Source organism: Medicago truncatula, chromosome 3, assembly GCF_003473485.1.
Source record: "Medicago truncatula cultivar Jemalong A17 chromosome 3, MtrunA17r5.0-ANR, whole genome shotgun sequence".
NCBI lineage: Eukaryota > Viridiplantae > Streptophyta > Magnoliopsida > Fabales > Fabaceae > Medicago > Medicago truncatula.
Genome location: NC_053044.1, coordinates 1,566,309 through 1,577,843, shown reverse-complemented (window position 1 = coordinate 1,577,843; position 11,535 = coordinate 1,566,309). Strand labels below are relative to the sequence as shown.

The following is an 11,535-nucleotide window of genomic DNA, read 5'->3' as shown; positions in this document are numbered from 1 at the left end:
CTAACATAATGTGTATTATAGTACTAAAATATTGATATAATAATTTAAAGTACAATACTAATTATTTTGCCTGTGCTCAATAATTTCAATAAATGTTATTCTCTTCACCAACATTTATTTTAATAAGACTGCAGAAAGAAAAAATTCGGTTGGAGAAGGGTTAGAAAAATTAATGAGGGCAGGAATGGAATTAATAGAATTGAGGGTGTAGAATTGATTCTAGGAAAGTAAGAAGCTAGGAATTGTAGCTTCAACTAGAATTGCTTTCGGAGGATAAAAGCTAGTTTGAAAAGTCAAACCAAACATGTTAAATATTGCAGAATTGCTTTTGAAATGCTCCAGAATTGATTCTGGCTTTGCAAAAGCCAAACCAAACAGAGGCTAAAATGAGTAGTATAAAGGTAGGTGAAAAAGACGCGCATGAGACAAAATAGTAAATTAAAAATGCAAAATGACAGTTATATCCATTAGTGAAAAGTTTTTTTTTTTTTGACAACAAAAAACTCATATCATTTCATTCATCACACAATTTGGAATACAAGATGGAATCAAATCAAAGACTTGGTGACGAGCTTGAAATATTGACACCCTAGCGAAACTATGAGCGACAACATTCGCTTGTCTCCTAACAAAACTTATCTTAAAGTTTGTAAATTGTTGTAATAGTGACCTGCAGTCATCAATGATACTACCAAATTCTGCCTGGTTGTTATTCTTATCATATATGCTATCCACCACTAGTTTACAATCTAGTTCTAATTGCACATTTGATAATTCTAACTGTCCAAGCCACAAAATGGCATCGCGTAATCCAACTGCTTCCGCTTCTTGAGGAGGAGGACAACCTTCATACCAATTTGTAGCAGCTTTTAAGAACCTGCCTCGCTGATCTCGAACACACATACCTGTCCCAAACCGGTTCTGTTCACTGAAAATGGCTGCATCTACGTTACATTTCAGAAATCCCGCGGCTGGTGGCTGCCACGCAATTGTATCTTGCGGTGATTGCTGAACTTGTGTAGTAGCAGAATTTCTAGCAGCTTGCCATTGAAATAACAACTCGCGCGCTAGCTGGACTGCTATGTTACTCGGCTGCAGCTGACCATCCCATACCTTGTCATTACGACGTCTCCAAATACACCATAACATCATCGCCAAGTCCTTGCATTCTTCAACTGTCAGCCTGCACAGTAAAGAGAAAATACAAGCTGCAAAGCTCTCGGCAACAGCATTAGTGAAAAGTTTTTAAAAGGTTGAATGTGGCCTAATTTTTTAACCAAAGTATCGTAGCAAAGCAATGGTATTCATTGTGCCACCGAGCGGCGAGAAGTTTTCCTTAGACGTAAACCCTAACGCCACCACTGTCCATCAGTTGAAGGTCGCGATCCAACAATTCAACGGCATGCCTGTTTCCAATCAGCGTCTCTTCTTTTCCGGAAGCCTCGGACAAAACGATTCCGATCTCATCTCTAACCTTGGAATTGGACCCTTCTCAACCCTAACCCTGCACACCCCCTTTTATGGTGGTGCCGCCGACGACGACACAATAGGGGCAAACTCCAGTACCACAAAGGAGGAATTAGTCAAGGAGACGGAGGTGGAGTCTGATTCTGAGTCTGACAAAGAGGCCGAGGCCGAGGCCAAGGCCAAGGAGGAGGCGTATGAATATTTCTTCAAGTACGCAGATCTGGAAAGTAAGATGGAGTCGAATTCTGATGATGATCGCATTTTTGAAAGCCGTAGGAAGAGACTTGCTGCCGAAAATGAAAAACAACGAACGCGTGTCATAATTGACAGAGATCTGAAGAAGATCTTTACTGAGTTGGATCATGAATTGGATCAAGAATATAAGGAGGGTTTAGAAGAAGACAAGAAGGTCATGGAGGAGTTGCAGAAGGCCGAGGAGGCTTGGAAGAGGACCAAGGCCATGGAGAGGGAGAAGGCTAAGAGGAAGGCTAACAAGAAAGGCAAGAAGGAGCTTGACATGAAGATCAAGGAGGCCGAGGCGAAGGAGGGATGAATATTTCAAGAATTAGAGAAGGACTACTAAGAAGATTTGCACTGTTATGTTTTTAATAATTATTATTAATATTAATTGTACCAGCTATCCTTTGTGTATCTCTCTTGGAGAATTTTGATATGTTATCTCTGTTCTCTGGGTTGTTTCTGTTTTCCCAAAATACTACCTTCATAAGGATTTATAACTATTTTGGATTCATTTTTTTACCATGCTTTGAATGTTTAATGTTAGTGTTCATACCTTCCACATCAACTGCATTGGTTCTTATATGAAAAAATTTAGACCCCGGAGAGTCTTCTGAATGAATCATCTGAGGTTTTTCCTTCATACATTTCTATTGATTGATATATAGTTCTCATGGAGACACAACTTTAACTTGAGTTCTGTTTCCATATTCTGTTTCCATGCTGTAGGTTACTGAAACAACAAATGGACTCATAAGAAACTTTTTCAGAATTTGTTTGAATTGACTTTTTAGGTCTGCACTTACTTGAAAAGTTATTCTATGCAATGTGATGTGGATTTTAGTCACAGATGAAGATTCTTAACTCTATGCTTCTGGTCTTCACATACATGGTATGATATCACATTAAATTTAATCTACAGCAATTTCATGCCAGAACTGTCTCTGCAAAGATTGAGGATATTAACGATCCATTCAGTGCTACATGCTATGCCCTTTGAGAAGAGATCATGATTTGTAAATATCCGTCTGCTCATTGGGATAACGTTAATAATGAATGTGGAAATGGTCAATTTTTTCCCCCTTGTCCTGAAGGTAATCTAAAAATCTCTACCATCACTCTTGTTGGATGTACCCTAACCTTGATTTTTCGTATGCCTCATCTCGCTCATTCTGTTAAAAGAAGGTCCCTGCTCCCTAGATCACTCTTGAGGCATCTAAGGGATTTGTTGAAACAAAAACTCCCTACTCACCCCTTTTTATGGCGCCATTCCCACAACACTTTCCTGTGTTGCCCCTGGTCGATCCATGGACGACACAATCGGGGCAACCTTAGTGCCATGACAGACAAGCAAGAGAGGAATTAGACAGGAAGGCGAAGGAGGAGGAGGAGGAATTAGAGAGGAAGGCGAGGGAGGAATTTGACATGAGAAGTCTGAATCTGATGAGGATGTAAAGCTGTGTGACACCAGTTTCAAACGTGCTGTCAAGAGATGTCCTGCCAAAGCGACGAAAATCATAGAGGGCCGACATGAAGCTGGAGCTTGAGTTTCATGGGAATGAGATTAGAGAAAAAGAATGTAAGCATCGCCGCTTGATGATAGAACAAGCACTTAAACCAAATACCTAGTTTATAAAAATGTCTTGTTAATTTGCGTTGCTTCAAGACAAATTGCTTATGTTTTCATAATTTTAATAACTGTACTAGTATGTTCTCCTTTATGTACCTATCCTTATCTTATCTCTGTGGTGTGGTGTCTGGATTATTTTTCCCTTAATACTACCTTTCTAACTAATTTTTTGTATTCATTATTTTTCTAGTTTTTACCATGTCCTGCATGCTTAATGTTGGTTAGTATTAATACCTTTCATATCAACTGGTGCTATTCCGTGAAGGAGTCGATAGACAAGGAAGCGAAAGAGGAGAATACAGGTGTTAGTTGCAGATGATGATTCTTAGCTCTATGCTTGGTCTATGCCTGAGGTAATCTAAGTCGCTGCCATCGTTATGTTGGATATGCTCCAACCTTGATTTTCCTGTGCCTAAGTTTTTTGGAAGCCAAGTCTCTCAGAAATCATATATCAGACAACTAATCCTATATGGCATTTTCTCTTCATTTATCTGAAAGATTAATGTTCATGCTCATGTTCCAGTTTTACTTGAGAACAAGTCATGTCCTTGATTTTCCTGCAAAATAACTTAAATATTGTGCTGCATGTTTCGAACAAAAGCAATCATGTCTTCAAAAAGCTGTTTACAAATGTGTGCATGTAACTTGGCTAAACTAATTATTCTGCTGCTCGATATATAATTTAATTGAAGTCTGAACGTTTTCTGTTTGTACTTTTAGGCTGCTGAATCTATATTATCCTCTACCTTTAGGCTGCTCAATAAGCTCCATAACCAATGTATCTCACTCTGTTTTGTCTGTTGAAAGGACTTCCTTGCTCCCTAGGTCATTCTTGGAAGCTTCAAAGGGATTTGTTGAAACAAATCTTCAGGTTTCTAATTGCTCCCGGAAGACTAAAAATAGGAGTTCAATTAGTCTAAAAGTGTTGCCACTGTAGTCTAAAAATAGGATCTGCCTCACTTGCTGACCCTGCTGGGTTATAGTGCGAAAACCCAGAATTGTACTTGGCTCATATTTTTTTGTTCTTATTGCCACCTTGTGAAATACAAGAGATGTTATTGTTAAGTCCATATTTTTTGTTCTTGTACCAGTTACATTTTTAATCCCTTGCTTGTTTTATGTGTGATTAATTATCTGGCATTCCTGAATTTTGATTGATGTTTTATCAAAGAGTCAAATCCATCCACAAAAATAGACTAACCATATTTTTTCTTCTTCAATATAAGCAATTAAGGTATTCATTTGCAAAAAGTCTCAGTCTATTTTGATTTTGAACATTGTCTAGACTACTTTCTTTGCTGATAAAGTTCTGTATGTAGTTGTAGAGTTCATCGAATACTTGCTTGCAGGTTCAGCTATTAGGTATATTTCTCTCTCCTTGCTTAAATGAAAAATAATATGAGATGATTATGTTACTGGTTACGTTAAATGTTTTTGAATGAATAATCTGAGGTTTTTCCTTCATACATTTCTATTGATTGATATATAGTTCTCATGGAGACCAAACTTTAACTTGAATTCTGTTTTCATGCTGTAGGTTACTGAAACAACAAATGAAACAAATGAATTTATCATCAAGTAATAGTTTTGACTTGAATAGTTCAAATTTGGAGCAGGTACTAGAGAATCTACACGAGTAAAATGAACACCACATATTTACTCAAAATTTAAATAGCAGATATATCGATTCTCTTACTTATATGGTTCAATATCCACTTTTTCATACACAACAATTGATAATAGGCTTCCCCAAAGGCATTGACATTAACTTTGACAATGTTGGGGGAACATGCATAAGGAAACCCTTATTAACACGAGAAAATGTTGTTGAAGTACCAACTGTAATTAAATATAGATTAGTGATGTTGTAACCACATAGTTGAGTGCTTTCAAACCCACCTCTTTGTCACACAACACCATCTCAATATGCTGTTTCTTCTTTGAATTTGCAACAGTCCACATGTCAACAACTCGAACAACAATTTTCCAGGGATTTGGAATCATTGAGGTTCTTGATCTTTTGCAAAGGCCTAGCCATTGTTTCTATCAAAACAACATGTTATTAACAACAAGAGTATCAGGGACATAGTTTAAAACATAAGCATGTAAAATACCAAATGTTTTTCAGTTGACAAAAACATAATGTTAGACACACAACTCAAATTTTTTGAAAGTTAAACATGAAACAAAACCTAACTTTGACTTACATGGTGATTAGTGATATTATTTGCATTATTTTTTGAAGATGAACATGTAAAACAACCAAACTTTGACTTTTACATGGTGATTAGTGATATTATAAACATGTCAACAACACAAACTCCTCAAGCATAAATGATGAATGATGAATGCACTTCAATAGATCTATGATATGGTTTGTTCTTAAAATCACTTTCCCGAAAATATTACTTTGGGAAACTGATTTCATGCAAGCAGGAACCGATCTATGGAAGTGTTGTTCTCAAAAAAAGTTTGAACAAAAGTGAAAATAAGAACATGATTATATACAAATTTCAAGCAGAAAAGCAAAAAGATGTTACTGTAAAAAAAAGATAAAATATCTACCAGGATGAAGAATGCTTGAAGGAACCTGCAAAATGAAAAAATCGGAACAAAACAAAATGAGAGAGAGAGAGAGAGAGAGAGAGAGAGAGAGAGAGAGAGAGGTACAACCCACTTCCCCCAAGGAAGTGACATATGCTTTTTCCAAAGCCATTTCAAAATCTTTCTGAAGATTTCCCTCTTCACGACACAAACAACCTTTTCTCTTTGGAAGCAAATGGTTAAAACCCAACTGGACACGAGGCATGAATTGAAGCTACCCACTTGTCAACCAAAGGCGCGGCCAAATGACACACACACGCTGCCAGAGGTCAAGCTGTGGTTGAGTGTGCACTCCTTTCTTATATTATAAGAGATTACAAAATAATGCAAACTAAACTATAACTCTATATATGCATTCCTTAAACTCACAGATTTTCCATACCCCCCTGAAGTTGGTGAATAGGTATTCTAAACTCCCAGATTGGATATTTTTGTTTCAAAAATTGGGATATTCAATCAATCCTTTAGCGAGAATATATACAAGCTGTCCTATTTCGCACATATAGAGTACAAATCAAGTAACCATTCTGCTTCTTTATGAAATATCTGTCAACCTTGACATGCTAAGTTCAATCACGCTGAATTGGATTGTGTGCTGAGCTGTTTTCTTATTTATTTTCTCATTAGAGCTTCATAGTCCTTCCCATTTTATCTTCAAATCTTCTAAAATAATCTCAAGTCAAAGTAGTTGCACAATTCCTATAATCTTAATTAAACATCAACTTTTTCTTTATAAAAGAAAGTAGTTGCACAAAATCATTTTGCGCTCATTATTTAGGTTCTGTTCTTTTCATTTACCTGATAGATAATATGTTCTAGGTGGCAAATTTTGAATACATTGATAAAGTTGAGGCTTCAGAAGGAAAAAACTTTTGGGAGGAATTGCTAAAAGACAAATACCAAGAGCAAAAACTTGAAGTGCAAGATGCCTTGGGTAAAGGGAAGCGAAACCGCACAACATTACTGGTATGCCACCGTGTTATTTACTTGTATAACTTGTATTAGTATACAAGGGAAATTGTTTTTGTTCTTGTCTACTATGCGTTTGTGCTAATGTATATTTTTGCTCTCCTTTTGATTGTGTTTTTGTTGAGGTTGTAGACGTGATTCACTGACTTTCCAGATGGTTTCTTTTAAGGGGGAGAATTTTGCTCCTCTAGAAGGTGTAGGCTCCGACGGCGAAGATGATGATTGTGAAGTGGATCTTACCGACGTTGATTCAAATTCAACAAGAACCACTACTTCCAGAAGACCTTCCAAAAAGAAAGCTCGTAATACATATCAATTTTCACTTATCATTTCATTGATAATATTGGAATTCATTTATCTGTCTTTAACTGTGATGTTAATTTATACATTAGCTGCAGATAACACAAATCCACCACCTTTAATGGAAGGTGAAGGAAGATCGCTAAAAGTTCTTGGTTTTACTCAACGTCAGAGAGCTGCTTTCCTTCATATTAACGAGGTTACATTCTAGTTGTTAGTTTACGATTAGGTCTAGTCTTTCCCTAACCCTTACATATTAAAGAGGGTTTTTTCATGGAAATATTTGCAGTTTATCTCATTTGTTTAGTCAATAACAGGTTTGGGGTCGGCGATTTTGATTGGAAGGATTTTATTCCCCACATGAAGCAGAAGACTTATGAAGAAATCAATGAGCAGTGCTCTTATTTTCCATGAACATGTCTCACATTCTAATTTAGTTTTATTTTGATTAATCCAATTGTTATTTTATGCCAGAATTTGTAGCTTTTCATATTAGCTTTTGTTTTGTTGGGGGGAGGGGGGAGGGGGCGGATTAGAGGACATTTGGGTACAAATATGACCAATGAGAACATTTAATGTTATAGTTTATTCCAAATATGTCACTAAATTAAATACTCTTGGGGAATGGTGAGACCCCCTTATATGGGATAGATGCATAATTAGTTGTAGAGTACAGTATGATATGGTTTTACCCATTACATGGTTTATTGTATCTTAAATCATTATTTGCGAGTGAATTTGATCTATATATTTTGAACAGGCATGGAACCCTTTTCTTGTCTCATATTGCTGAAGATATAAATGATTCCCCTACATTCTCAAGTGATAGATCCCTTATTCCTGTAGTATTTCTCTCAGTACCATCTTTCCAATATTTTCAGTTTACTTATTTTTCCCTCCTGTTGAAATGTGTCTGTAGATGGTGTTCTGAAAGAAGGACTTCAAATAGATGAAGTACTTGTTAGAATATCGGTTTTGTCATTGATAAGGGAAAAGGTAAGTTCTTGAAATAAACTTGCTGTATATTTGTTGCTTGTTTTTTGTATACTATTGTGTCATGATTGCTTTCTTTCTTCCCTCTCACACTTGGTTTAACTGTTCATGTGTCCAATTGTTTCAAAATTAGAAAACTTTTACCTAGAATTACTTTCTTGAAATGGTCATAAACTTTCAGGCATAAGTTATATTTCATTAGCGTCTGTTCTATTTACATTATTTTTTACATGACACCCATAACTATTAAATTATAAAGCTACCATATTTACATCACACTAGTAACCCATAACTATCCTGTTTACATTATTTTTTACTATTAATATTTCCTTTAGTTGATGAATATGTTCTCCTCGTCTTCAAATATGGAATGACAGGTGAAATTTGCATCAGAGAATCCTGGCACTCCACTTTTTTCAGACGACATCATGTCACAATATGCAGGCTTGAGAAGTACAAATAGAGGGAAGGAGGAGAATGATTTAGTCTTACTGCATGCAGTTTTGAAGTATGTCCTTTTCTTTCTTTTTTTCTTGACAAAGTGTCTTTTAATAGATATATAGATAATTGCATTGCATCTATCCATAATGTCTGTGTGTGTGTGTGTCTACGTATGTTACCTTCCATTTTATGTCATTTAATGAAAAACGATTTTGCATGTTTTTGCTTTTTTGTAATCTTTATAGGTTATGTAATCCTCTAACATACATAGTTCTTTTCTATTAAGGCATGGATATGGAAAGTGGCCAGATATTGTTGATGATAAGGATCTGAATATGTTTTCTGTATGTCATTTGGTGTTTTTTTTCTTTTTCTTTGAAGACCTTTTCTCACATTTTTCCTTTGTTATCAGCATACCCAACTCAAAGATTTAATTCTAATTCTTCCATTTTTTGCAGTTTCAAGAGATTTCTCTATTTCTGCTTGTGACAATGATCCTAATCGGTCAACGCTAGCTCATCTTTACAATGAGGTAAAAATGTGTTTGTATTTGTCTCTCTTCAGATGTGCTTTATATATGAATGATGGCTGCATGATACAATAACGGTAGGAGCTAGGAAACAGTTATCTGCTGAGCAACTTTATCAATTATATTTCCCTCTATTCACAGATGTGCAATGTTGTGGAGAAAAATACTGAGGATTTGGTTCATACATCGATGTCTAGAGAACTGACAAAACTAGAAATCATTGTTGGACTTGTCCACAATCTGACACCAAATCAATCTGCTCAAGAGCCAATAACAAATTCTGATAACGGATCAGTTATCATACCACAGACTCAAGTTTTGGATTCTGAATCCATTTCATCATCCCTCAAGATGATGCAAATCTAGATGTAATGCAGTTGGAATCCAAAAAGTAAGCTCGCAGCTCGAGTCTGATGGAGAGAGTTATGAAGCAGTATGTCTTCCAGATATAAGGAAAAGAATGGTACCAGTTTGATGTCATGACATACCTGATGCGGCGGTCATTTTTTTGGAATGATTAAATGCAATACCTAATAGGCAGATATTTTATACATGGTTGTATTTTATATATACTCACTCTATTTCAAATAGTTGGTTTTTTAAATATTTTAACTTTGTTACAAAACTTTGTCTGTTTTAGATATCCAATATATATTTATCATTTTTCTTTAAAGTATCCCTCTATTAAAAATTGAGGATTCAATTCAATACAAAGTTTCTAATAGTGCAGAATGAGTCACACTATTCATTTTATGGTAACACTACTTGTAATAAAGTTGGGAAAAGATGAAAGAATATGGAGACAGTCACCTCTGATCATCCCAAAATCTCAAACATAGAGTTTAGGATGATTAACAGTTAGTGCCACAATTTGGGAATGAGCGACTTCAAATAGGTTCATTGCTCCGGCCCAGAATACTATTAATCCGGCATGGGCTACATGGCCCCCCAGTAGTTTACCGGATAAATTGATAAGTCGGGCATTCCCGGCCCACCAAGCAAAACCGGTAGTTTCTTGGTCACGGCCCGTTAAAGCTAAAGTTCCATTAAAGAGCGTTTCCACGTGGTAGAACCTCCTCAAGGAATATAAGGTTTTCATGAGGCTGATCTTGAGCCGCCATCCACGCACGAATACCTTCATTTAAGAGAATATTTTTTGTGTAGAAAGTCTCAAATTCAGGATCTTCCGCTGCGCGGATTTCTTGAGAACGAAGTCATAGGCACGTAGGTTCAGGGCCATACCGACTACTCCAAGAGCACTCATCCATAAACCAGTTACTGGTACAAATAACATAAGGAAATCACTTTCAAGGATAACCTTAGAATAGCCTGCTTCCACAATTAGGAGATAATAAGGAAAGTATTCGATCCTAATAGAAATAAAGTCACCCAATCATGATCCCTCAAACACATACCAAAGCCTGTACGACCATCAGAAAACACAACATCCATGGTTTAAAGTTGGGTTATGGTACGTCGACTATTGTAACATGCACGATAGAGAAACAACTTAAGACAAGGTGGAATCTGCAAATTCTAAATAAGATTCCAACACCGAGCAATATGAAGTTCACTTGTGTCCACAAGATGAGCCGTAGCTAGCCTATATGCCGACTTCATCAAATAAGAGGCGACAATCTCAGGATACCAAGTAATCCTATTTTTTTTAACTGGGAATATAGCAAAATATCATTAATATTATAAGCCATAGTGGTATGGAACATACCTCAAATCACTTCAACATGCCAAGACTTGGAATGGTGATGTAGCAAGTCTTCGACACAGATCTGACCATGATGGAGAAAGATGAGCCGAGCACTTAAGAAGAGAACCTTTTCGAAGCCATGGTGCCTTCCAACCTGGAATCTGATCGCTCCTTCCAATACTCTAAGGAAAACCTTCTTTCAAGGCACTTAGTCGACCAGATACTAGACCATGCATAAGAAGAATGATGACCAAGCTTGCGTATCCAACATAGCGAGTTTGAAAGCATAAATATTACGAAAGCCAAGATATTTAAACTTCTTAGGCACAATAAGCTTTCGATAAGAAAATACCTATTTTTAATATTAAAAAAAAAGAAAGATATCATGGTATTGACACCTTTCGAGAAGTCTCTCTAAAATCTTGAGACATGTTCTATCATCATCGACGGCAAGAACATACATTCCAGTAAGAAATTGATCATTCATCTTATGAAACAAAAGGAAAAAAAATGTTTTTTAAGAAAATTTTCGTTGACAAAGAGAAAAGGAATAATTCAAAGAAAGAATAACTAAAAAGATTTGAATGATAATTGAGAATGTTAAAGAAAATCTTGAACTACATATATATTAGAAAAAGAAAAAAGAAGGTACCATGAAAC

General features: G+C 36.1%; 3 protein-coding genes across 5 annotated transcripts; 2 read left to right on the top strand and 1 right to left on the bottom strand.

Moving 5' to 3' along the window:
• Positions 1 to 504: 504 nt before the first annotated feature.
• Positions 505 to 1,149, bottom strand: LOC112420516 (uncharacterized). The gene has a single exon (XM_024780292.1). It carries the CDS (start codon positions 1,147 to 1,149, stop codon positions 505 to 507), a length of 645 nt encoding a protein of 214 aa, XP_024636060.1.
• On the top strand, positions 853 to 2,266 carry LOC11411787 (uncharacterized). Its single transcript, XM_003598153.4, has one exon. The coding sequence runs from the start codon at positions 1,298 to 1,300 to the stop codon at positions 2,018 to 2,020; it is 723 nt and encodes a 240-aa protein (XP_003598201.1). The 5' UTR covers positions 853 to 1,297; the 3' UTR covers positions 2,021 to 2,266.
• A 3,737-nt stretch (positions 2,267 to 6,003) lies between these two features.
• On the top strand, positions 6,004 to 10,240 carry LOC112420341 (CHD3-type chromatin-remodeling factor PICKLE-like). 3 transcript variants are annotated; one of them, XR_005645122.1, is made up of 7 exons: positions 6,004 to 6,904; positions 7,077 to 7,209; positions 7,306 to 7,406; positions 7,525 to 8,203; positions 8,578 to 8,708; positions 9,100 to 9,173; positions 9,312 to 10,240. XR_005645122.1 is itself a non-coding variant. In XM_039831280.1 (5 exons), the coding sequence occupies exons 1-4, from the start codon at positions 7,885 to 7,887 to the stop codon at positions 9,128 to 9,130; spliced, it is 384 nt and encodes a 127-aa protein (XP_039687214.1). In that variant the 5' UTR covers positions 7,421 to 7,884; the 3' UTR covers positions 9,131 to 9,173; positions 9,312 to 10,240. The 3 variants fall into 3 exon arrangements, 1 of the variants encoding a protein (XP_039687214.1); XR_005645121.1 differs by having other exon boundaries at positions 6,005 to 6,904; positions 7,300 to 7,406; XM_039831280.1 differs by lacking the exons at positions 6,004 to 6,904; positions 7,077 to 7,209; positions 7,306 to 7,406 and having other exon boundaries at positions 7,421 to 8,029; positions 8,127 to 8,203.
• Positions 10,241 to 11,535: the final 1,295 nt, after the last annotated feature.

Coding starts and splice junctions, on each gene's coding strand:
- LOC112420516 (XM_024780292.1), bottom strand. CDS start 1,149: ATGTTATGGTGTATTTGGAGACGTCGTAATGACAAGGTATGGGATGGT.
- LOC11411787 (XM_003598153.4), top strand. CDS start 1,298: ATGGTATTCATTGTGCCACCGAGCGGCGAGAAGTTTTCCTTAGACGTA.
- LOC112420341 (XM_039831280.1), top strand. CDS start 7,885: ATGATATGGTTTTACCCATTACATGGTTTATTGTATCTTAAATCATTA. Junction 8,030..8,126: donor TGATTCCCCTACATTCTCAA/GTGATAGATCCC, acceptor ATGTGTCTGTAG/ATGGTGTTCTGAAAGAAGGA. Junction 8,709..9,099: donor TTACTGCATGCAGTTTTGAA/GTATGTCCTTTT, acceptor CATTTTTTGCAG/TTTCAAGAGATTTCTCTATT.